Source organism: Schistocerca gregaria, chromosome 2, assembly GCF_023897955.1.
Source record: "Schistocerca gregaria isolate iqSchGreg1 chromosome 2, iqSchGreg1.2, whole genome shotgun sequence".
Classification (NCBI taxonomy): Eukaryota; Metazoa; Arthropoda; class Insecta; order Orthoptera; family Acrididae; genus Schistocerca; species Schistocerca gregaria.
In genome coordinates, this window is record NC_064921.1 from 944,296,509 (window position 1) to 944,324,374 (window position 27,866).

The 27,866-nt window shown below is 41.3% G+C and overlaps 1 protein-coding gene across 2 annotated transcripts in view; it reads left to right on the top strand.

The window, feature by feature from the left end:
- The window catches only part of LOC126335396 (uncharacterized), a 104,065-nt gene that overhangs the window by 55,307 nt on the left and 20,892 nt on the right, over nucleotides 1-27,866 (top strand). For both annotated transcript variants that reach the window (XM_049998636.1, XM_049998637.1), the window contains exons 6-7: nucleotides 8,489-8,626; nucleotides 15,526-15,678. In XM_049998636.1, the coding sequence (XP_049854593.1) occupies nucleotides 8,489-8,626; nucleotides 15,526-15,678 (291 nt within the window). The remainder of the gene's footprint in view (nucleotides 1-8,488; nucleotides 8,627-15,525; nucleotides 15,679-27,866) is intronic.

The following is a 27,866-nucleotide window of genomic DNA, read 5'->3' on the forward strand; positions in this document are numbered from 1 at the left end:
CCTTATTGCATGCAGTGCCATGTAATTCAGTTCCTCACAACAATTTGGGCCAATTTGGCTCTGGATACAAGCAAAAATTCTGTAGCAGTTGAGCTGATAGTGATATGATCATTTTACAGCATTTCTCCAGTCACATGATCAATAAGGTTTTATGCCTGAATTGTAAGACTGCCATTCCTACCAACACTATGCTTATTTCATAATGCTATACCTAAATGCATGAAACTACAGCTGTTGTTCTGTCACTCGTATATGAAGACCCATAGATATAAGACAGTTCACTGTGACTTTAAGGTGCCACAAATTACATTTAAAAATCAAATATGGATAGTGATTTACATGCAGTGGGGTTATTTTCATTCAGCCAATTAATTTGCCACAAAAAGAAACCATTTACAGTATGGCCACACTATTTCCTAGTCAGTTGATTCTTACCTCTGAGATGTGTGTAGTGGAGTGATCTGGGCTGAAGTAACCTTAACTGTTAATTTGTGGTAAGGTCAGTTTTCAATCTACAATTTTCTGTTTTATTTTTTAAAATGACCATAAGTGTAAAAATATATTGGTTTCAAATATGTTGCTACTTTACCATTTACATTATGCACTTGCTATAATACTTTGAGTGTCATGTGCTGTGCAAGGTTGTTAACATCTGAAAACTTGATTTAGTATGACAATAATAGAAATCCCCGGATGGAACAGTTCATAAAATAAGGGAAAGACAGCCATTCAGCCAGAGTGGACTGATGTATGGAGCATAGAAACATAACAGGAATCAGTATTCATGCTAGCTTTCGAGCTCTTACTCTTTTTCTAGTAAAAATACACACATTCAAACACACGATCACTCTCACACCCAAATGCACGCTCCTGTGACTGCAGCAAGAATAGTTATTTATTATAGTTTCTTAAAAGCAGTTGCCGAGCTGATGGGGTGGGGAGAGGTTAGGGAGGGGTGCATGAGGCATATTTGGGAGAGGGGAAAATGACAGAAAGGTGGATGTGAAGGCGGAGACAGAGAAAAGATAAAGAAAGAAAGGAGAGAGAGAGAGAGAGAGAGAGAGAGAGAGAGAGAGAGAGAGAGAGAGAGAGAGAGAGAGAGACTGCATGGAGGGGGAGAAAGAGTAGTGGAAGAAAGCAGTACATGTTCTGGATGCAGAAGGAATGGTGTGGACAGAAGAGAGAAGAGAAAAGGTAAACTGAGGTTGTGGGAAAAAAGCTAGAGCAGTTTTAGGGGGATTGCGAGAGTGCAAGATATGCTGTACAGACGAATTCCCACACATGTAGCTCAGAGAAACTTGTGCTGGAAGGAAGTATCCAGATGGCCCACATAGTGAATCAGATGTTGAAGTCATTTGTGTTGTGGTATGTAGCATGTTCAGCAACTAGATTTTCAGGTTTTCAGTTTGACGATTAATGCCAGTAGACAGTTTATTACTTGTCAGCCCATGTAAAATACTGCACAGTTATTGCAGCATAGCTGATATATAACATGGCTGATTCCATATGTCATCCTGCCTCATGTTGACTAGGAAATGCCAGTGACTGGACTGTGGTAGGAGGTGGTGGGTGATTGTAAGGGACCGGTCTTGCACGTGGGCCTTACCCAAGGGAATGACCCTTGGGGTGCAGGATTGGGAGCAGAGTAGGAATAGATATAGACAAGAATAATCTGTAAGTTGGATGGACAGCCGAAAACTACTTTGGGTGATGTGGGTAGGAGTTGGGTGAGATATCCCTCATCTAAAGGCATGATGAGAGGTAGTTGAAGCATTGGTGAAGGAAGTTGCTCAGCTTTTCAAGGCCAATGGTTTATCAGAGGAGTGCTGCTCGGTGGCTGGTTGATAGGTTCACTGGTGCCAGAGGAAACAATGCTGTAAGAGATCTGTTAATTGATGAGACAGATTGATATTGCTCGTTAGGAAAGGCTCTGAAAAAGTTATTGATATATTTCAACAACTCCCACTTTCCACTGCAGATGTGGCATCCACAGATGGAGAGGCCATAAGGAAGAGACTTTTTGACATGAAATGGGTGACAGCTGTCAAAGTGGAGATACTGTTGGTGGTTGGTGCACTTGGTATAAACAGATGTAGTATGGACCCATCTCAGATGTGGAGATTGATATCTAGGACCAGCTGAAGTGAATTTAATAGTCGCTGTTGGTGGTATGGGGGAAAGGACAATGGTTGTCCCTGCCATGAGTCCAGTTCATGAAAATGTCATTAGTGAATCTGAACCGAAGGGTTTTAGGTGTTGACTTGATGGGAAGTTCAAATGATTTAAATGGCTCTGAGCGCAATGGGACTTAACATCTGAGGTCATCAGTCCCCTAGAACACAGAACTACTTAAACCAAACTAACCTAAGGACATCACACACATCCATGCCTGAGGCAGGATTCGAACCTGCGACCATAGCAGATGGGAAGTATCCCTTCACATGTCTCATAAACAAGTTGCCATTGGATAGGGCCATGCGAGTACCCTTGGCAGTACTGTGGATTTGTATGTAGAGTTTGCCTTCAAAAGTTAAATAATTGTGGGTCAGGATGTGGTTGGCTTGGAGGATTAGGAAAGAGACAGTGGTTTTGGTATCAGGAGGATGTTGGGAAAGGTAGTGTTCAATGGCGGCAATGCCCACTACCCTCTCCTTGCCTTGCATGTCCATCCTTACTCTCTCCCCACCTGAGATCAAACCAGGCAACTGCTGTCAATAATTGATAATCAGTAACCAGTATCACTGTGGGAGTTTGTGATGGGGTGTATGTGTGATTGTGTGTGTGAATGTGGTATCTTTATTAGAAAAAGAGCAGGAGCGCAAATGTCAGTGTTTTCTGTTGCATGGTTTTATGCTCTACACACCAGTCCACTGTAAGTCAGATTAAGAGTGGTTTTTAAGAAAATATTAACTATTTTTTTCTGTTTATGTTATGTATTCAGGTAGCATGTAGAATGTATAGCAGCCCACTTTTTGCTGGCAACTTATTGTACGTTTCCCAAATATGTTTACAGTCCATACACAATACGATATAAAGTTTTGGCACTCAGAATGTGTGGACTCAAGATGGTAGAGTAATTATCAGTACCACAGCTGGAAATAAGGCAGTTACAAACATGACAGAACTGAATAGCATCAAGTGAAACTACATGAGCCAAAGCAAAACTTTACACCTCTTGCCTTGGTTTAATACTAGTCTAATGTAAATACTATATTGAAATTGCATCAACTTTAGAACTATCTTTGTACCTGTGCCTTCACCTCTTGTTCTCTAATTGTAACTGTATAATTATTTTTTTACTAGTGCCTTCACTTATTACCCTTAATTATCATTAATTGTAGTATTACTTAATGTTATTTTATTTACTGTTAGCACTTTGTGCCTGAGAATTCTCTATCTTGTATATAATAGTAGCACTGTTATAATTACTCTTTTCCTGGTTACATTACCCACTCACCTTCTTGGTTTAAATGGCCAAGAACAAAATCACACTTTGGTAATTTCTAATTTAATTGTTAACTTTCTGCATTAATCTTTTAGTTGCTAAACCTATTTTTCTCTGCTGGCAGTATCATCCTTATAAATAAACTGCTACTCTCCTCCCACCCTGAACTAACATTTAATACAGAAGATAAATTATTTTTACAGTCACCACTGTTGTCTGTCATGTTCCCTCACAATGAATGCACTCTTTTCCCCACTCCTCCATGTTCGTGCTGCCATACTTTATGCTAGGGAAGTTTAATCAACCTGGAACTCCTCAATTTCTCCAGCCCCCTACCTGCCCACTTTGGTCCCTTCCCCCGTCCCATCCCCCTCGCACGCTGCAAGGCACTGGCTATGCCCGAGTCCAGGGCAGCCGCTGTCCCTGCTTGCAGCATTATAGTGGATACGATTTGTGACTGGAAACATGCGGCTGTTACCGGCCCAGTTGAGTAAGTTCAAAATTATATTTCAGGACCTTAGCTTTCATGTCATACCAATGTCGGAAACATGGCTTAAACTGAGCAGCCCTTCGAGCTCTGTAAGTCTCAGTGGCTATGTGCTTCTGAGATGTGATAGGTATAACAGAAGAGGTTGCTTTTGAATCTTTGTATGAACACATAATTGTAGCAGGAGATGTGAAAAATTTTATAGGGAACAGTCCTGCAGTTTTAAAATTCAATCTTATACTTTCTTGCTCAAATCTGATACTGCTTCCATTTGGGCCAACTCATCAGATGCAAACACTCGTAACACTATCGATAATTTTTTCAGCCGAGTCTTCAAACAGAGTAATTCGCACTGATCAGATTTCTGTACCTGACTTATCTGCTCACTGTATAATATCCATGAATTATTCAATGCTATGTTGAAAGAACAAACTGCAAGTGGCCACATTTAGAGATTTTAGGCACTTGAATGTGTCTGAGCTGACAGCTGACGCATATATCTCCTGGCAGGGAACGACATAAATTAAAAAGTATCTGATTTCACTGGGAGACTCAATAATTTATTCAAAAACACGCTCTGATGAAAACTGTAAGAGTCAGTTGAAAACTTGCATCATGGCTTACTGATCAACCCAAACACCTTATGAGTAATAGAGAAGCAGCACACAGGAACCAAATGGCACCCAACTTCCAAGAATCATCTCATCTACAAGTGATTATGTAACTGAGTTAGCCAGTCAGCGAGAAATGCAGAACTCGGGTGTGCCCACTTGTTTACTGAGGACTTTCACAGGCCTTTTGTCTGTGGAAAAATCAACAAGGACTAGGAATAGGCAAACCTCAATCTGCAGCTGAACCTCTTGTTCCCGTTGAGAATCTAAATGAGTATTCCACCAAGCCTACATCTCTACTTTGCCAATGCACAAGGATGCAGACCGTCAAATCCCTTGAAATATCAGCAGTTGGTACAAACAAAAATTTTTTTTGCAGTTGGTAAGCCTTAGAACAGTCAGGAAGTCAGTTGCACGAATTCATTCTGCAGCTGTGGGACATGACAATATTACAATACAAATGATCAGTTTCCTTGTCAGTCCATTACTGCTGATGATAATGTATATTTTTTAACCATTCTCTGACCTGCAACATCCTCCCAATAGTCTGAAGAAAGGGACTCATTAAACATCTCCTCAAAAATTAATCTGCCAAAGAACCCTCTGACTACAGACCCATTCTACCAGTGTTATCTAAGGTTTTTAAAATACATAGTTCACGATCAACTTACCAGTCACACCTCAAATAATCATCTGGATGAATACCAATCCGACTTGCAGAAAAATCGCATCATGAATACTGCTCTAGTAAAAGTGAGTCATGAACTGAAACTAACTACAGACAAAGAAGAGGCAACTGTTATGTGCTTTTTGGATTTCAGCAAAGCTTTCAACAATGTTGACTTTGATATTATACTTGCTAACCTCAAAAGTGAAAACTTTTCTTCAAGTGCTGTACAGTGGTTCCACTCGTACCGTACTAATTGCCAACACTGTTTAATGATCAGTACAAAGAGGTCACAGTGGAAGAATGTGGTATCAGGGGTCCAACAATGATCATTTTTGGGCCCATTACTTTTATGATTATATGTTAATGATGTGTCAACTATTATCTCCCATTGTAAATAAAATTTATATACTGATGACCTTAAGTTATACCTGAGTGCAAGCGCTACAGATTTGCGCACAGCCATCCAGAATGTAAATGCCGACATACTTGCTTTGCCAAAATGGACATAGAACATAGGTTTGACAATTACCACAATTAAGATGCAAGCGGTCTTAGTCGTTTACAGAAACTTATTACTACTCGGTTCAGAGAACCTCTTCCACCCGTAATCCTAAACAGCACAGAAATCAGCTTTTCTTCTTAGGCAAAGAATTTGGGGATAATTCTGGACCATTGAGTAGACTGGGCTGAACAAAGAACTGCTGTCTGTAAGAAGGTGTCAGCTTCACATCATTCATTACAGAAATATAAAGAAGTATTTTCTCTTGAGCTAAAAAAGAAACTCATAGTGTCACTAATACCCTCCACCCATGATTATGGTGATGCTATTCTCCAAGGACTTTCATATGAGGGCTCATGTCGGTTGGGACTGGAGAAGAATGCTTGTGTGCGATACATTTGTGATGTATGATATTCCTATCATATGTCTCCAGACTATGAACAATTATCATGGCTACTTGCTGATAAGCATAGAGATTGCTGTATTGTCTTCTCAATCACTGCACTCCTTCCTATTTAACTTCAACCCCTACACTGCTACTAAACATCACAGCAGAATACACTTTCTCAACAAAGTACAGCCCTCCCTGTGTCACTACATAATACTGCCATGTTCTCTAAATCATTGTCTGTATCAGTATCTCAACTTTGGAATAATATTCCTCAAATAGTAGAGAAATTAAAATCTTTTTATCTTCAAAAGGCAGCTAATCGCCCACCTTCTGTCACAATAGCTATCTTTTCTGCATCTCACTCTCGTCAGTTCTCCCTCCCCTACCACTTTTTCCTCCCCTTGTCTACAGAGTTCTTTGTTGAGATTTTATTTCCTAGCAACAATTGTCACTTTCATTTCAGTCCTCTCCTCTTTCATAATCCACTCCACTTCTTCTAATACCAAACAAGGTTTCAAAATCAGTATCACTCTTAATGCCCCCATTATTATTATTATTATTATTATTATTATTGTTGTTGTTGTTGTTTCTTTCCTTTCTCAGACGTTATGTCTGGTTAAAAATGGAAAGTGGCGCGGACCTTGATCAAGTGTGACTTCCTTTTACCTGTTCGGTATATGTTACATTGCATTTAGGAATTTTCGGGTAATTGAACATGTCTCAATAATTACAGATTTCTGTAGTTGTATACATACCTTTGGGTTTAGCTGTATTGAGTTGATGTACTGGTGGATATTGTGTGGTATGACTCCTGTAGTTGATAGTATAATTGGTATAATGTCAACTTTATCCAGATGCCATGTGTCCCTGACTTCCTCAGCCAGTTGGGTGTATTTTTCAATTTTTCTCCTGTTTTCTTCTGTATATTTCGATTAGTTGCATTAATTTCTTCTTTTTATTGGTGAGTATGATGACAGGTTTGTTATGTGGTGTTGTTTTATCTGCTATAATGGTTCTGTTCCAGTATAATTTGTATTCATCATTTTCCAGTACATTTTGTGGTGCATACTTGTATGTGGGAAAGCGTTGTTTTATTAGTTTATGTTATATGGCAAGTTGTTGATGTATTATTGTTGCTACAGTGTCATGTCTTCCGGGGTATTCTGTATTTGCTAGTATTGCACATCCGGTTGTGATGTGATCTACTGTTTCTATTTGTTGTATGCAAAGTCTGCATTTATCTGTTGTGGTGTTGGGATCTTTAATAATATGCTTGCTGTAATATCTGGTGTTTATTGCTTGATCCTGTATTGCAATCGTGAATCCTTCCATCTCACAGTATATATTGCCTTTTCTTAGCCATGTGTTGGATGCGTCTGATCGATGTGTGGCTGTATTAGATTATACGGGTGCTTGCCATGTAGTGTTTTCTTTTTCCAATTTACTTTCTTCACATCTTTTGATGTTATGTGATCTAAAGGATTGTAGAAGTGGTTATGAAATTGCAATCTTGTAGCCGATGTATTTATATGAGTGAGTGATTGCTTTGTGTATTTTGCTAGTTTCTGCTCATTCTATAAAGAATTTTCTTAAATTGTCTACCTGTCCAATTATTATTATTATTATTATTATTATTATTATTATTGTTACTGTTATTATTATTATTGCAAATTATTACTTTTGCTAATAATTCAGAGTATTATTATTGAGTTTGTTATGTTAATTAAAATCATTTTTAATTGCTCCATTATTTAACACCACATTCATTATTGTTATTATTATTATTATTATTATTATTATTATTATTGTGACTTATGTAGTATTTTTTCTATATGTGTTGTTCCTGGTCAGACGTAAGAGAGGGCATTAAGGCCCTAACCTGGTCAGGCTAAATAGGTAAATAAGCAGTACATGGGTAAATAGCTAGCTTTTATATCATGTTCTTTAATTCTTCTATTAACATTATTTTGATATTCAGCCACAATCAAGAGATATACTGTAATATACCTTTAAGAATGGAATGTTTGATAATTGGTTGTCCAGTAGCTGTTCTCAATAGCTACATTGTTATTTTTAGTGTTCCTAATCTTCTGTCATATTACTCTCTACACAATGTGATGTGAGAATTTGTTGAGCATTCTGTGTGCTTGTGAACGTAGGATACTACACCAGCCGAATTGAATTTCTTCAACAGTTTATCATTGTTTTCCCATTTAGTTTGTTTCTGTACTATAAACTGAAGAATTTTCATCACATTATGTTTTTCATAAGTAATCTTATATGTAATGTGAGTCCTCTCTGGAACCCATTTATAAGAATCCATTATTCTGTGATCATTTATTGAACAGTTTCTTTTGTTTAGCTGACTGACATTTTATGTTGCAGCACCAGTTCAGAGTGTCTCGTTCACTGGAAATAATTGGTTACAACATGGTGATGTGCTGAATCTGACAGTCTCTTGTAGTGGCTCTTCTAATTTCAGTTATTGCCGTTACATTTATTCGGGAGTATATAATGCCACTGGTAAGTATAGAAAAGTGTTTTAAGTATTAATTGAACATATTATCTACATTGCGATGACAGAACACTGTGAGGCAGTATTTATTACCTTAGAAATGGTGTAAGATAATGTGTTTATTTCATTTTGCAAGACTCCTGAGACAAAAAAGACTGAACTTTGAAGTTTTCTTCTGAATACAAGATTTTTTTACTCCTAGATTTTCAGTGACACTTCTGCAGCTTGGCAGTATTTTTTGTTTAGGATACACCTTATTATTTGTTAATGACTCACACAGAAAATATGAGGATCCTCATTTCCACAAATACTTCAGAGAATACTAAGTAAAATTTATTATGAAGTGGAGGTCTTTGAAGTCACCTTAAACTCAAACTTGCATTCTTTTTGTTATATTTTGAGACTGGGTACATGACAGCACGATAATTAGACACACAATTGCACGGATAACAGAAAAATGTGTATATAAAACTGATTATGTCAACACAGAGTAAACATTTATGTCAGTGAACTTGTGACTGTGGTAGCCTAGCGGTCAGAGAATTGAACTCTGAACCTGAATGTCATAGGCTCAATCTGGGATAGGGGCAGTTTTTTTTTTTTTTCCCCCTCATTCCAGTCCCTCCAGGACGACCCCAGATCCACTCATCCTCGTGTCAAGAGAGTACTGGGGGTCTATCCTAGGTATTAAATATGCCTGGGACAATGGGTCGCCTGCCCACTCCCCTCCTAGTGCTGCAATAAAGGAAAGCTACAATCATACCAATAGCCCCGCCACGAACTTGTTCCACAGACTTTTTACTTACCAGTTATATAATCAAAAACAGTAAGAAAGCTGCTTCTTGAACTCATGTGAAAAGAAGTACTGGATTATGCTCTAAATTCTAAAAAAAAAATTAGACATATTCCAAGCTGTTAGACAATTTGTGGGATTGCAGGTTGATTAACATAATAATAATCATTAGTCATTGGAAGAAATTGGAATTGTTGTAAATATTGTTTGTCATCTTTTATGAGAGCCTGGCAACTATTTCTGTGGTCAGCCAGAAAGCAATGGAGAACCTACTGACCATAGTTCCCAGTACGCAAGTCCACATTCTTGTCCAGTCCACTGAAATAAATGTTTCAATTCTCTGTTTGCTCAGCGGGATCAGGACTATGATTATAAATGAAGATTTTGAGTTCTAATTGATACATATATCTGGTAAAGTTTCACGTGCACGACATTGCAATATTAATTATGTTCATACTGATAGTAAATCTCTCTATCCTAAACAGCACTATGAGCAATTCAGAGGCGACCTCTACGGTAAGTTCCTGCTAAACGGTCTTTTGCCCTGAGTAAAGATAATCAAAATACGTGCTCACCACAAAAGTGGAAAATAATAGTCGCCACTAGCTATGTGGACTTGTTAATATTGCGGGCAGCACACTAACAGTTACTTTTGCGAAATCAGGATGGTGTACAGCCCTCATGAGTGCACTATCTATTTTTACTAAAAACAAGCATTTTGTAACAGCCTGTGTCTGACGTAATCCGAGGCAGTGGACCCTGTGGTGTTTGACTAACACAGATCTTACGGTGCCGGGGTGCGAAGTTAAGGCTAGTGTTGCGTCTTGGGCTGTATTTGTGCATATGTGGCACAGCAGATGGCCAAGGGAACACCTGCTGTCATCTGCCCTAAGCACACGGTAGCAGTCTCTAAACAGCTGCTTTCTCTGACACACAATATTTAATAACAATGTCATGAATCAATTTAGAATCTTTGTAATTTTTTCATGTATGTAGGTAAGTTGGTTGAAATCACGGAAAAAGTTTTAGCTTGTCTGTATTAAAACTTTGCCTTCTAGAATTTTTTAAAATGGAACTGACAGTAGAACATGACCTATGAACTACAACTTTGAGACCTTGTATTGGTTGTTAGTAACATCAAGGTCCTAAAACTTGTTATAGCTGTATTACTTAATAGGTTTCTCACATGCTGTAACCAAAACTTTCTTGCATTAATATGACAGATACTTAATCTACTACAAATAAGGAGTTTTTTCCAAATTTAGTTTCCAGTAAATTACTCAAAAACTATTAGAGGTACCTTAATGGGCTCACGTAGTTATTATTTTTATGTTGAACTGAAGCGTCATATAAATTTACACATTTCTAAGTCTAATATTTAGCGCCTTCAATTTTTCTTAAAAATGTGGATTGTGATCAAAATATTGCTTTAATCATGTTGAGACTGTACCAGTTAATTTTGAAATAAACGTGCACATTATGACCAATTTCTGGCTCCCTAGCTTTATTATTTAGCATCACTTATTTTTTTCTTGAAACATTGTATTTAGGTAAAATATTGACCTAATCAATCTGATACTTGACAGTTTAAACATTATTACACTAAAACATATGCTGACAAAGTTTGAAGAATCAACTTTAGCTTTTAATTTCATTCTTAATCATGGTGCAATACTCATGTGCTACGCGCAGACGCGTTATGGTGATGTGGCGCTACTAGCAGTGTACTGGGGTAAGTCCCGGCACACTTGCTTACCCCCCCCCCCCCCCCCTCTCTCTCTCTCTCTCTCTCTCTCTCTCTCTCTCTCTCTCTCTCTCTCTCTCTCTCTCTCTCTCTCTCTCTCTCTCTCTCTCTCTCTCTCCCTCAAACAATACAGCACTTGTTTTGCCACAATTTTCTATACTATAACAGAAGAACACTGTTGAGTAGTTTTGAGCAGTATCAAAACTGTATATATGGTAGGTAGTAAAAACTGAGAAATTGTGTGGGAATCGGAGTACCAAGTGGAGAACGAAATCTAGGAAAGTTTGCTGTTGTGAATAGAATAGAAAGTCTAAGCAGCATGTGAGAAAAATCAACTGATATTTTTAATCATTGGTTACAAAAACATTGTATAGCACTACTTCAACCACTGGAAAAATCTTGTTCGTGTCTTAGTAAGAATTACAAAAAGATTTTAACTAAAGTCATAAAAGAAGCAAAAAGAATGACAAATAGTTCCTTCATAGCAAATGCACAAAATAAAATGAAGCCATATGGGACATTGTAAGGCATGAAACAGGAGTAAAACAGAGAGAATACCATAATATCAAACTGGATGAAAACACCTCTGTAATATCTGATCCCCAGCACATAGCAAATAATTTTAACTCATATTTCTCTGATGCAGCTGAGATTCTGATACAGCAAAACTTTCAATTTGCTGTCACTGTAAATCAGGTTAAAACTATCCTTAGTAACAAGTCTCTCTTCCTATACCCAACAGATGAACAGGAAATGCTAAAAACAATAGGTGAGCTAAAATCAAAATTTTCCTCTGGTACTTCAACCATCATCAGTTACTTTGCTCCCCAAATAGCAAAACTCATCTACTACTTTAAGCGCCTCATTTCATAACCTAATTCCCACAGCAACACTCGATTTAATTCGACTACATTCCACTATCCTCGTTTTGCTTTTGTTGAGGTTCATCTTATATCCTCCTTTCAAGACACTGTCCATTCCGTTCAGCTGCTTTTCCAGGTCCTTTGCTGTCTCTGACAGAATTACAATGTCATTGGCGAACCTCAAAGTTTTTATTTCTTCTCCATGGATTTTAATTCTTACTCTGAATTTTTCTTTTGTTTCCTTTACTGCTTGCTCAATATACAGATTGAATAGCATCGGGGAGAGGCTACAACCTTGTGTCACTCCCTTCCCAACCACTGCTTCCCTTTCATGCCCGCCAACTCTTACACATTGTAAATAGCCTTACACTCTCTGTATTTTATCCCTGTCACCTTCTGAATTTGAAAGAGAGTATTCCAGTCAACATTGTCAAAAACTTTCTCGAAGTCTAAAGATGCTAGGTTTGCCTTTCCATAATCTATTTTCTAAGGTAAGTTGTAGGGTCAGTATTGCCTCACGTGTTCCAACATTTCTACAGAATCCAAACTGATCTCCCCCAAGTCGGCTTCTACCAGTTTTTCCATTCATCTGTAAAGAATTCATGTTAGTATTTTGCACCGGTGGCTTATTGAACTGATAGTTCAGTAATTTTCACATGTGTCAACACCTGCTTTCTTTGGGATTGGAATTATTATATTCTTCTTGAAGTCTGAGGGTATTTCGCCTGTCTCGTACATCTTGCTCACCATATGGTAGAGTTTTGTCAGGGCTAGCTCTCCCAAGGCTATCAGTAGTTCTGATGGAATGTTGTCTACTTCCGGGGCCTTGTTTCGACTTGGGTCTTTCAGTGCTCTGTCAAACTCTTCACGCAGTATAGTATCTCCCATTTCTGTAATATTGTCCTCAAGTACATCGCCCTTGTATGGACCCTCTATATACTCCTTCCACCTTTCTGCTTTCCCTTCTTAGCTTAGAACTGGGTTTCCATCTGAGCTCTTGATATTCATGCAAGTGGTTCTTTTTTCTCCAAAGGTATCTTTAATTTTCCTGTAGGCAGTATCTATCTTACCCATAGTGATATACGCCTCTACATCATTACATTTGTCCTCTAGCCATCCCTGCTTAGCCATTTTGCACTTCCTGTCGATCTTATTTTTGAGACTTTTGTATTCCTTTTTGCCTGCTTCATTTACTGCATTTTTGTATTTTCTCCTTGCATCAGTTAAATTCAGCACTACTTCTGTTACCCAAGGATTTCTATTAGCCCTCGTCTTTTTACCTACTTGATCCTCTGTAGCCTTCACTATTTCATCCCTCAAAGCTACCCATTTTTCTTCTACTGTATTTCTTTCCCCCATTCTTGTCAATTGTTATCTAATGATTTCCCTGAAACACTCTACAACCTCTGGTTTTGTCAGTTTATCCAGGTCCCACTCCTTAAATTGCCACCTTTTTGCAGTTCCTTCAATTTTAATCTGCAGTTCATAACCAATAGATTGTGATCAGAGTCCACATCTGCCCCTGGAAATGTCTCTACAATTTAAAACCTGGTTCCTAAATCTCTGTCTTTCCATTATATAATCTATCTGAAGTCTTCCAGTATCTCCAGGCTTCTTACATGTATACAACCTTCTTTCATGATTCTTGAACTACGTGTTAGCTATGATTAAGCTATGATTAGCTGTGTGCAAAATTCTCCAGGCGGTTTCCTCTTTCATTACTTACTCCCATTCCATATTCACCTACTACATTTCCTTCTCTACCTTTTCCTACTATCGAATTCCAGTCACCCATGACTTTTAAAGTTTTTGTCTCCCTTCATTATCTGAATAATTTCTTTTATCTCATCATACATTTCATCAATCTCTTCATCATCTGCAGATCTAGTTGGCATATAAACTTGTACTACTGTGGTAGGCATGGGCTTTATATCTATCTTGGCCACATGCGTTAACTATGCTGTTTGTAGTAGCTTCCTTGCATTCTTATTTTTTATTCATTATTAAACCTACTCCTGCAATACCCCTATTTGATTTTGTATTTATAAACCTGTATTCACCTGACCAAAAGTCTTGTTCCTCCTGCCACCGAACTTCACTAATTCCCACTATAGCTAACTTTAACCTATTCATTTCCCTTTTTAAATTTTCTAACCTACCTGCCTGGTTAAGGGATCTGACATTCCACGCTCCGACCCGCAGAATGTCAGTTTTCTTTCTCCTGATAACAACGTCCTCCTGAGTAGTCCCCACCCAGAGATCCAAAGGGGGGACTGTTTTACCTCCAGAATATTTTACGCAAGAGGACGCCATCATTATTTAACCATACAGTAAAGCTGCATGCCCTAGGGAAATATTACAGCTGTAGTTTCCCCTTGCTTTCAGCCGTTCGCAGTACAGCACAGCAAGGCCGTTTTGGTTAGTGTTACAAGGCCAGATCAGTCAATCACCCAGACTGTTGCCCCTACAACTACTGAAAAGGCTGCAGCCCCTCTTCAGGAACCACACATTCGTCTGGCCTCTCAACAGATACCCTTCAGTTGTGGTTGCACCTACGGTACGGCTATCTGTATCTCTGAGGCACGCAAGCCTCCCCACCAACAGCAAGGTCCATGGTTCATGGGGGGGGGGGGGGGGGGGGGGATCTGCTAACTTATGAAAATATAGTTTTGTAAGTGTCAGAAAATTGTGAAACTAACATATCTGTCACGCAATTGTACGATGAAATTAGAGAAGGTTTGTTCTGAATGAGGAAAATTTTAAAAGTGCACAAGTTAGTTTAAGTGTACCATTGACAGTAACAGTACTAGTTTATCGCGGCACTCGCAAATGTTCGAATTTTCACAATATATCACAATACAAATGAGTATTGATACAATCAGTGAAGATTATAGAGAAAAAGTGATGAGGACAGTAATATATGAGAGGCTAGAACTTTGAATTGACACACGATATTGTACAAGACGTCTCACACAACAGAAAATTCCTGAGTCTGCTTTTATATATAAGTAAATGTGCATATTGCGTGAATTTTTCACTTGGATGATTCTGTGCACACTTTTACACTGCTGTGCCAAAGAACACTCTAGCATAGGTTTATTTTGGTCAGAATCTCTAAAATGTGCAGTGCCAACAAAGCATGTCTTCTGCCTGTTTTAAACAGTCTTTCTTAATCAGTCATGAGGCTGCAAATGCATGCAGGACACTGCCCCTTCAGGGAGTATCCAATGTAATCTGACCTGACTCAATTTAAACTTCTATTTTAGAACTGAATTACTCACTACACAGCCATGCGAACCAGCAAACACATATACAACTGTCATGCCTGATGTCGTTGGTCACAACTGGCATGAAGTTCAACTCGATCACACCACCACAATGGTTACACGTGCACAGTGTGCAGTATTTTCAAAATAATCCTTGTAGATAAAACATAAATAAACATGCATTCATAGAATTAAAATTATATTACTTATAAAGCTGATTTTTGTTACATCTACTTTCCAGGTGAAGAAACATGTATGACATCAAGAATTTTGGACACCTGTAAATTCACAGTTACACATTATTTCTCCGAGTCAGGAACTTACACTATTGTACTGATCATTAGCAATGATGTGTCAAAAATCATCAAGCCTGTGGCTATTAATGTGTATGAAGGTGAGTTTTTAGAATAAATGAAAGTATTTTGTCCACATTGAACTTAATTTTGGAACACTGCAACTGTTTCATACGTAAATGTGTAAAACTCGTTTCTGTGTCACACGGACAAAGTTATCACCATAGTGTTTCTCGCTGGATATGTGACAGTTGAGGATAACACATATAATGTGTATAGTATTAAAATCCATCTCACAGCTACTGAATTAATAGTTGAAGTTACTTTTTCGAGATTCACTTGTTATTTGTGGGTAAGAGTAACGTTTCAGAAACACTATGACAGGTGTGTGTATCCTTTTTTAAATTTGCTGCCTCTGCAGTTTAGGATTTTTACACCACATAGTTTGTATCTGTAGACTACAGTTATAAAACCAAACTGTCTAGAATGTATGTTTACGTGATGACAGTCTTTTATAAGGACCCCCCAGGGGCTCAGCATTCACTTGCTGAGTACGGGCTTGGCGACCCCGGGGTCCTGAGCTGGGGACTGGTCTGCGCCGCCGGTGTCCTGTCACCGTAACCCCCGGACATGCTTCAGCGACCACCGTACGGCGCGGCGGTGAAACGTTGTGTGCTGCGGGGAATGGTAATCTTGGCTTGACCGCCTGGATTGCGAGGAAGGCAAACCTCTATAAAAACCCCTCAATCTTTCGGTGTGCTCCGCGCCTAGAAGATGCATGGCTGTTGGGGTGGAACAGTCGCAAGCGGGCAACCTCTGGGGCACCTGCCGCACCCCAGTTGTATAAGGCTTACTCAGGCACGCGGGGCTCTGTCTGAGCGGACTTTTAGTTCCCTAGCTGCTCGTGGGACCACAATGGACCCTTCGACCTCTACTTTTCCCCCTACCAGTGGCTTGGGTGGGCCGCTGGTAGGAAAACACACCCAATCGAAAAAGCGGCTACGCGCTGCGAGTCCTCCAGCGCCTGGTGTTGCTAGAGATTTAACAGAATGTAGTAACGGAGCACATGCTGATAATCAGAATGTGTTTTTGATTATTAAAAGGAAGGAGGGTAGCTTTGAGAGGGTTTTTCCCTTTTACATCCACAAGGGTCTTGAGGGAATTGCAGGAACACTGAAATCTGTAAAGCGACTGCGCAATGGGACTCTGTTAGTTGAAACTTCTAGTTCCCGTCAAGTTGCTGCCCTTCGGAAAGTAAATTGTCTAGGAGAGTACGCTGTCGAGACCGAGCTCCACTCCACTTTGAACTATAGTAAGGGTGTTGTGACGTGTAGGGACTTGGTGGATATCCCCATAGACGTGCTAAAATCTGAGTGGGCTGATGAAGGAATTGTTGACGTGCAGCACATTATGAAACGAGTCAATGGGGACCTCGTCAAATCTGACTCGTTTATTCTCACATTCAGTTGCCCGAGACTCCCGGAGCATGTTAAAGCGGGGTTCTTACGTTTGTCCGTACGGCCATATTTCCCCAACCCAATGCGCTGTTTTAAATGTCAGCGCTTTGGGCATACTACGTTGGGGTGCAATGGAATAGCCACGTGTGGTAAATGTGGTCAGCCTGCCCATGACGGAGCCGATTGTTCATCGCCTGTGAAGTGCGTGAATTGCTCTGGGAGTCACCCTGTCTGGAGCCAGATCTGCCCCATCTATCTCGAAGAGCGGAAGGTACAGGAGATTAAAACATCTAAGCGCATCCCCTATGGTGAGGCCAAGAAGATCTTTAAGGCCATGCAACCTCCTGTGTTTTCCACATCTTTCGCTTCCGCTCTCAAAAAACCGGCACAACTGGCCACTGTTGCTACACAAACGGAGGTTGCTAGTGTTAGCACTAAAACCTGCGCTTGCCAGTGCACTTGTGCTGCTGCGGTTGTTTTGCAATCTGCGGCTCTCCCCGCTACATCGGACAAGGCCGTGGTTGCTGACATTGAGGTACTTCCAGCCTCCCCCCATATGGCGCCTTCTGCCCAGGCGAGTCAACCTCCAACTGTTGACAAGGCTCTGCATTCCAAGCCCCCCAAGACAAAGCCTCAGAAGATGAAGGTTCTGCCACCTGAGGAGACTAGTCAGCGTCGGTCCGATGATGATGCCATCGTACTGTCTGACATCTCCTGTGGGTCGTCATCGGATCTTATGGACATTGATGTCGACCGGGGGCGATCTTCTCGCCCCAGGAATAAATCTCCGGCCAGTACGGTCTCTCCTCCAAAGCACAGAGGCAGGGTGAAAGTTCAGCCACCCTGATCACTGGCTCCCATATTACAGTGGAACCTGAATGGTTTCAGGACGCATGTGGCCGAATTACAACTCCTCATACGAGAGTGCCCCTTGTGCTTATGTCTCCAAGAGACACATTTTCGGGCCACTGATTCTCCTTCTTTACGCGGCTATACCGCATATCGAAAAGATGATCTGACGGGGCAAAGGGCAAAGGGTGGTGTTGCAGTTTTTGTCCGTGATGTGCACCCCTCATCTGAGCTCCCTCTCGTCACCGACTTGCAAGCAGTTGCAGTTGACATTCTTGTGGGTCGGAGGCTCACAGTCTGTTCTGTTTATTTACCACCTCCAGATGCGATAGACACTGAGGCTCTCACGGACCTTATTAGCCAACTCCCTCGCCCATTTCTTCTTCTGGGGGACTTCAACGCTCATAATGTCTTATGGGGCTCTCCGACCACTTGCCCCAGGGGTCGCATTCTGGAAAGCGTCATGATGTCTGAAGAACTGTGCCTCCTCAACTCTGGTGCTCCCACTCATTTCTGTACTGCTTCCGGATCATCATCGGCTATTGACCTTTCCTTTTGCTCTCCAGCACTCGCGGATTCTGCTCTGTGGGAGGCTGCAGCTGACCTCCATTCTAGTGACCACTTCCCCCTCTGGATTCGCCTCCTGGATGAGGCTGTGGCATTACCAGTGCCGCCCCGGTGGCACCTTTGCAGAGCTGACTGGACACTTTTCAGCCAACTGGCTGTTTTGGAACACCGTGCCAGCGTCCACGAATGGGTAGACCATGTTGCAGCCGTGATCTCTCATGCTGCTGAATTGTCCATCCCACGGTCATCCGGTCATCCCAAGAGGCGTCCTGTCCCTTGGTGGACCACTGAGTGCCACTCAGCCATCCGCGCCCGCCGTGCAGCACTGCGCCGCTTCAAGTGCCGTCCCTCAGCTGACAATCTTGCGGCCTTTCGAGTGGCAAGGGCCAGAGCGCGGCGGGTGATTAAAGAGAGCAAACGACGGTCATGGCAATCGTTCTTGAATTCCATCTCTCGCTCCACTAGTTCTACGAAAGTATGGGAAGCCATCAGGAGGATTTCTGGGAAACTCAGCCAGCTACCTGTCACGGCATTGCTGCATCAGGGATGTCTCCTCACGGCGCCGAGAGACATTGCCCAGACACTGGCCATGCATTTTGCGGAATCTACCGCCACTATTAACTGTGATCCAGATTTCTGCCGCTACCGCACTGCCGTCGAAAGGGGTCACTTGGACTTCCGGTCTCTAAATTCTGAACCCTATAACTGCCCCTTCACAATGTGGGAACTGGATTCTGCGCTGTCTGTGGCTCATGATACTGCGCCTGGTCATGATCAAATCCGGTACAGCATGCTGCGGCACCTGTTGCTGCCATCCAAGGAAGTTCTCCTGAACTGTTTCAATATGATATGGTTATCTGGCACGTACCCTGACTCGTGGAGGGAGGCAATTTTGATTCCCCTCCTCAAACCAGGGAAGGACCGAACGCATCCCAGTAGTTATCGGAGTATTGCCTTGACGAGCTGTGTTGGGAAGACGTTGGAACGCATGGTCAACCGCCGCCTGGTTTGGCTGCTCGAGGCCAGGCAGCTCCTTAGCCCCTCTCAGTGTGGCTTTCGGAGATGTCGTTCCACTTTAGACAACTTGACCCTGCTTGAGGCCGCCATCCAGCAGGCCTTTCTACGTAACCAGCATTGTCTAGGGGTCTTCTTTGACATTAATAAGGCGTATGACACTACTTGGCGCCGCCTTATCCTCAATCAACTCCATGAGTGGGGCTTTCGTGGCCGTCTCCCCATCTTCATTCGGTCCTTTCTTTCTCACCGCCTCTTTCGGTATCGGGTTGGTAATGTGCTATCGGATTTGTACGTGCAGGAGAATGGTGTTCCTCAGGGCAGCGTTTTAAGTGTCACCCTCTTTGCCGTTGCTATTAACAGTATCACGTCCACTATCCGGAGTCCTGCCCAATGCTCCTTGTTTGTGGACGATTTTGCTGTTTTCTGTTCTTCCTCCAGTCCTGTCAGTGCTAGTCGGCAGTTACAGCTTACGATAAAGCGCTTAGAGGCATGGACTGCAAAGACGGGTTTTACCTTTTCTGCAGACAAATCTGTGTGTGTTCATTTTAATCGTTCTCGGCGTCTTTTTACCTCCCCTGAATTGCGTCTGAGGGACACCGTTCTTCCTTTTAGAGACACTGTGAGGTTCCTGGGCCTCACTTTTGATTCCAAGTTGTCGTGGTTGCCTCACCTTAAAGACCTCAAGGTGCGGGCCCTGAAGGCACTGAATATTTTGAAGTGTCTGAGCCATCGGTCCTGGGGAGCAGATCGGGCGCGTCTGCTGCAGTTTTATAGGGCTTTCGTCCGATCGCGTCTTGACTATGCTTGCACCGTGTATGGGTCAGCAAGGCCTTCGTATCTGAAGATCCTTGACGCAGTACACCATGAGGGTATCAGGCTGGCCACTGGTGCCTTCCGTACCAGTCCCATCCCCAGCCTGTGTGCTGAGGCAGGGGAACCGCCGCTCGCCATCCGGCGGAAACTCCTCATGGTGCGACGGGTGTGTCATTTCCTTGCCTGTCCTACCTCCCCTGCGTACCCTACCATTGCCCGACCGCCTATGGAACGTCTCTTTTCCAGTCGTCCCAGGGCAACAAAACCATTTGGGATTCGTGCCAAGCATTTGCTTGAGTCCCTTGGTGTGGAGCGTGTGGCCCCCCAACGACAAGGTTTTACTCGCCTGCCTCCCTGGTTGCTCCAGAGGCCCAGCATCCTTTTAGACTTGTCGGAGAACCGGAGGAATTGCACTCCGGCTTTTGTTTTTACCTCCTTATTTTACGATATTTTAAACCAGCATCCGGACCATGTACCTGTATTCACAGATGGCTCTAAACAGGGGGACACTGTTGGTTGTGCTGTTGTTTTCCCTGATCGAGTCGTCAAGTTACGGCTTCCTGCGGTGTTTACCATCCTCGATGCCGAATTGTTTGCAATACTGCGGGCATTGGAGCAGATGAGATGTGTTCCCAGTATTAAGTTCCTCATCTGTTCTGACTCCCTGAGTGCCCTTCAGACCATTCAACACTTGTACCCAGCGGATACGGTCGTCCAGAACATCCATGATGCCCTACTCCACCTGCAACGGCAGGGGAAGGAGGTTTCTTTCTGCTGGGTGCCGGGGCACGTGGGTATTAGGGGCAACGAACTGGCGGATGTGGCTGCAAAAGATGCATGTTCCCTCCCTCACGTTGTTGAATGTGCCGTCCCCCTCCATGCTGTAACCTCCCTTTTGCGTTTTCGTGTTATGCATCAATGGGAAGAGGAGTGGTTGGCAGTTTCTGACAATAAGCTGCGTCTGGTAAAGGCCACTACGCGACCATGGCGTACGTCCTACCAGTCATACAGGCGGGATGAGGTTCTCCTCACTCGCCTCCGCATTGGACACAGTCCCTTCACGCATGGTTTTTTTACTCCGGCGGGAGGACCCCCCAATCTGCAGTGCTTGTGGCGTCCAGATTACTGTCCGCCACATTTTACTTGACTGTCTTTTATTCTCTGACCAGAGGGCGGTGGTTTCCTTGCCACCGGATTTGCCCTCTATTTTGCAAGACGACGCAGCGACTGTGGTTAAGGTTTTACGGTTTTGTGTCCTGTCCAATCTGTTGCCTCGGATTTTAGGGAGAAGGTTTTAATGTGCTGCTGGGTGACTGGCTCACCCAGTTTTTAGGTAAGAGGTCCGCCAGTCACGATTACCTCCTTGTTTCACTTCGGTATCTGTTCTCTTTTCCTTGTGTTTCCTTTCCTTTTTTAGTGTGTTTCTTCTCCTCTTGTTTTGCCTCTGTATGTGCCCATTTGGAACTGCGTCAGGCCTGTGTCTTTTAGCCGTTCTCCTTGTTCGGCGTCCGTCTTCGTCCCTTCACCGCCTGTGTTCCTGTTTCTATGCGCTTGGGCGCTGATGACCACGCTGTTTAGCGCCCTTAAACCTCAAACACACACACCTTTTATAAGGAAACAGGAAGCATATGCAGTGATTAGCAGGAATAAATTTTATGAGACAGACTTACCCAACCTAGTTCACTGCTTTCTGACATCTTAATGCTGTAATATTTATCTATTTGAATTAGCAGTGGCACTGTCACAGTGTATCATGACAACTATGTCACAGGAGTGCTCAACAACTGATTTCAAAATATTTTTGCGTTTCTAAAGAGGACTTGAAGATAAGTGCGGCAACATTTGAATACTACCTACCACACAGAGGTTTGGGAGTGTATGATTAGTGTAAAAATGCTGATACTGTGTAATGGGTCACAATGCTTGTCAGATAGGTTGGAGCAACATAACGTTGAAAAATGCCACTATGACTTCTTAACAGTTCTTCCAATAAATGCTACACCCACATGTATAAAGGCAGCAGCTATTTGTTTCCAGGCGAGTGCACTGCATTTAGAGTGTATCGAATAGGAGAGGATGAAAGATGAGTTTCTGGTGCCTTCAAACTGAATATTACTAAGAGAGAGAGAAACTTTTAGCAGTCATCATTAAACTGTGTGTCGGTAGTTCACCCACATAAAAATTATTGTTACTCATGATACCAAAAATAGCCCTGGACTTCAGAGAACAGCAGGAACAAGGGTGCAAAACTAGTTAATATTGTAAAAGAAAACGATGTACGATAAAAAAAAAACTCTATAAAGAAGCTCAAAGAAACTGTAATAATAAAGGAAATTCTGAGATGGAGCAATACATAAAATAAGGGTAAGGCACCCACTCACCTACAGCAGATTGATGCATGGAGTACAAAAACATGTAACAGAAAACAGCATTCACATTAGTTTTTGAGTACTCACTCTTTTTCTAGCAAAGGACACACATTCTCACACACAATCACACAGATACTCAAACACTCATTCCTTTGTGTCTGAATGTGTGTACTCTCATTGTAAAAAGAGTGAGTGCTCAAAAACTAGTATGAATGCTGTTTTCTGTTGGGTGTTTCTGTACTCCACACATTGATCTGCTGTAGGTAAGTGGTTGCCTTTCCCTTATTTTACCTATTTCTAAAAGAAACTACATTACTTATTAATTACATGATAGTCTGTAGCAGGAATGGATGTACTGATAGTAGAAACAAAGGAGGTATTAGAAACCTGGGGAGTCTATGCTCCAGAACAGAGTTCACTGCTGGGGACAAAAGATGATTATGATAATGATAATGAAAACAGAAAAGCAATAGTTATTAATAGGTTTAAGTGAAGAGCATGAACATTGTAGTTCTAATCTCACTTTGCTGATTTAGCTTTAGGTGTAGGCCATCGTAACTTATATGAAAAGCTATGGTTTATTCCTTCCATTTTTCTAGCCAATCATTTTTATGTACTTTTTTATATGACACACATACAGATAATATTATAAAAAGGATAGAATGCTACTCACCTTATAAAGGAGACACTGAGTCACAGACAGACACAACAAAAAAGACAGTTATACATTTGAGCTTTCAGCCTAAAGGCCTTTTTCCAAAGCAGAAAACACACACATTCACGCAAGTACAACTCACATACACATGAGCACTCTCTCTCTCTCTCTCTCTCTCTCTCTCTCTCTCTCTCTCTCTCTCTCTCTCTCTCTCTGTGTGTGTGTGTGTGTGTGTGTGTGTGTGTGTGTGTGTGTGTGTGTGTGTGTGTGTAAGGCATTTTGTCCGAAAGCTCAAATGTATAGCAGTCATTTTGTTGTGCCTGTCGCATTTATTTTTTCACAAATATGGCTGTTGTCAAGGTAGTAATCTTGGCATTTGTACATTATAGTGATTACATAACATTTGTTGCATTATTATACAGGATGATTCAAAAAGAAAGAACAGATTTCTGTTGTTTATTACAGACAAACTATAAACGGTAGAAGCAAATTGCACATGTTACTGAATAGAAGGAGGTTTAAAGCTCTGACACTGCTGCACTGTTGTTTGTTTGTAGAAATGTAGCAACTACCTTACAAGAGAACTCACTTTTTGTATTGGAATTTGCACGAAGTCAATCCATTGTGCAATTCTAACATGCATTCCAAGATTGATTCAGCAAGAAGCCACCTCTGCACAAGCCAGATTTATAACTGGAACACAAAATTGTTGGAAGTTGGTTGCATATGCAAAGAGAACAGCACTGGTTGGCTGTGCACATATGATGAAAATGTCGAGCATATCTGAGATGCATTCACAGAGATCTTGGGAGTCCATAATATGTTTAGGCCAGGAACATCAACTTCCTCTAATAACAGTGTGGTGTGTTTGCAATGATGCCTACATATGTAGCTTTGCAAGTCACAGTTACTGCAGCAGTTGTGTCCTGGCAACCATAACAGAAGATACGAGTTTTGCATTTTGATGACTCATTTTTATCAAACGAATCGATGTTTCGTCCATCAGGTGAAGTAAGCCACCATAATGTAAGAATTTTGGGGGTCACAAAATCCTGGTGTCATCATCAAACATAAAAGAGACTCACAAAAATTGAATGTGCTTTGTGCCCTTTCTGTTCACTAAGTTTATAGATCTTCCTTTTTTGTGAGTGCTTTGTGAATACCAAATTTATGGAATTGCCTCTCAACACTGACAACACAGTGGCCGACGGCCATCACTTAGCGACCGAGAGCAGCAGTGTTTGCATAGAGTTGTCAGTGCTAACAGATAAGCAACACTACATGAAGTAACTACAGAAATGAATGGGGGACATATGATGAACATAATTGTTTTGACTGTGTAGCGAAATTTGACATTAGTGGGCGATGGCAGTAGATGACCAACATGAGTACCTTTGCTAACGGCATGGTAGCACCTGCAGCACCTCTCCTGGGCTCATGATCATATCGGTTGGATGCTAGATGACCGGAAGACTGAGACCTGATCAAGTGAGTCCTAATTTCAGTTGGTAAGAGGTGATGGTTAGGTTCAAATGTGGTGGAGACCCCAAGAAGCCATGGACTTGTCATCAACAAGGCACTGTGAAAACTGGTGGTTGCTACATAGTGTTATGGACTGCGTTTACATGGAATGGACTGGGTCCTCTGGTCCAACTGAACCAATCATTGACTGGAAATGGTTATGATTGGCTACTTAGAGACCATTTGCAGCCATTTGTGGACTTCATGTTGGAATTTTTGTGGATAATAATGCACCATGTCACTGGTTCACAGTTGTTTGATTTGTTTGAAGAACACTCTGGGAAATATGAGAGAATGATTTGGCCACTCATCAGACATCTACGGAACATAATCAAGTGGTCAGTTTGTGCACAAAATCCTGCACCGGCAACACTTTCACAATTATTAGTTATTACAGAGGCAGCATGGCTCAATATTTCTGCAGGGGACTTCAAGTGATTTTTTGAGCCCAGGTCATGGCGAGTTGCTGCACTACGCCAGGCAAAAGAAGGTATGACATGATAGTAGAAGGTATCTGGTGACTTCTGTCACATCGGTGTATACAGTCCCTTGCCCTTGTGGCCAAGGAAATAGGAAGCACAAAAAAGAAGCATTAACACTTGCCTGAAGGAACACAAGCTACTGTCTCCTGGGCAAGATGGATAAATTAGCAGTAGCAGATTATGCACTAGGATCTGGAAATCACCAAATTTGTTTCCCTGACACTGTGGTTTTACCAATATCTAATAATTACTATGCTACAATGTAGAGAGAGGCCATAGAAATACAAAAGCACAAAAACAATGTCAACAGAAAAGGAGGACTGAAATTAGAGAAGTTGTAGGCTCTGGTTCTAAATAAAACAAACACCGCCAGTTCTTCCCCACAAAAAGCTCCATAGCATAAATCGGCGCGACTCTGCAATCTTAGGAAGCAGTCTAATGAAGGTACAAACTGACTGTTGCATGGATACACATATAAAGATCAACCTACAGCTTTCTGTATCATTAAGCCTCATATAATGTTTCGAGCTTTGGAAGATGGAACATTAGACAGAGAATTAGGCCATGAACCATGCTTAATTTCCATAATATAGATATCAGCAATATTTAAAGACTTTGTACATCCAATGGAACTCAGCTCCAGGTTATTTAACAGGCAAGGATCTTGACCTTTTTCAAAAGACAGTCACCAAGTAATAGAAACTCATTTTTGACACTTTGTTTTCCTTTTGAATTCCTGCCCTGTTTGTGCTAGTGTTGTGTTCATTATTCTTTTCAAATAAGTTTGTTGATTTTGCATGGTTTGTCATGAAAGAAAACTGGCACCATAAAAACATAATACATCAGGAAAACCACACCATATGGTAAAAAGATATGAATACATAATTTTATTTGTTTTTCAAAAATCTGTAATTATGATTTTAAAACTAATATTTACATATTTAAACAATAAAGAACATTCTTTATGTTTAACAGCCATAAAATAAAAGCCCATGATGGTATTGCAAATTGAGTGAAACATGTTTGGGATAAAAAAGAAAATTGTGGTTTGCTAAAGGCAGACCCTATCCAAAAACACAAATATTGTGAAAGTAAATGTGGACAAAAGAGCTTCAACCTCAAGATGATTATAATAACATGCATTTCGACAATTTGAGTTGAGCTGTATAGCTCACCTTGAGACAGTACCAATACAGAAAGCTTATAAAAAGCAGCACTACACACTAAGTGAAAAATCTTCAAATATAAGAAAATGCAGTCTATAGATACGAAGCCCACACCTACTACAGTGGTACAAGTTTATATGCCAACTAGCTCTGCAGATGACGAAGAAATTGAAGAAATGTATGATCAAATAAAAGAAATTATTCAGATAGTGAAGGGTGACGAAAATTTAATAGTCATGGGTGACTGGAATTCGGTAGTAGGAAAAGGGAGAGAAGGAAACGTAGTAGGTGAATATGAACTGGGGCAAAGAAATGAAAGAGGAAGCCGCCTGGTAGAATTTTGCACAGAGCACAACTTAATCATAGGTAACATTTGGTTCAAGAACCATAAAAGAAGGCTGTATACATGGAAGAAGCCTGGAGATACTGACAGGTTTCAGATAGATTATATAATGGTAAGACAGAGATTTAGGAACCAGGTTTTACATTGTAGAGACATTTCCAGGGGCAGATGTGGACTCTGATCACAATCTATTGGTTATGAACTGCAGATTAAAACTGAAGAAACTGCAAAAAGGTGGGAATTTAAGGAGATGGGACCTGGATAAACTAAAAGAACCAGAGGTTGTACAGAGTTTCAGGGAGAGCATAAGGGAACAATTGACACGAATCGAGGAAAGAAATACAGTAGAAGAAGAATGGGTAGCTCTGAGGGATGAAGTAGTGAAGGCAGCAGAAGATCATCTAGGTAAAAAGACGAGGGCTAATAGAAATCCGTGGGTAACAGAAGAAATATTGAATATAATTGATGAAAGGAGAAAATATAAAAATGCAGTAAATGAAGCAGGAAAAAGGAATACAGACGTCTCAAAAATGAGATCGACAGGAAGTGCAAAATGGCTAAGCATGGATGGTTAGAGGACAAATGTAAGGATGTAGAGGCTTATCTCACTAGGGGTAAGATAGATACTGCCTACAGGAAAATTAAAGAGACCTTTGGAGATAAGAGAACCACTTGTATGAATATCAAGAGCTCAGATGGAAACCCAGTTCTAAGCAAAGAAGGGAAAGCAGAAAGGTGGAAGGAGTATATAGAGGGTCTATACAAGGGCGATGTACTTGAGGACAATATTATGGAAATGGAAGAGGATGTAGATGAAGATGAAATGGGAGATATGATACTGCGTGAAGAGTTTGACAGAGCACTGAAAGACCTGAGTCGAAACAAGGCCCCCGGAGTAGACAACATTCCATTGGAACTACTGACGGCCTTGGGAGAGCCAGTCCTGACAAACTCTACCATCTGGTGAGCAAGATGTATGAGACAGGCAAAATACCCTCAGATTTCAAGAAGAATATAATAATTCCAATACCAAAGAAAGCAGGTGTTGAC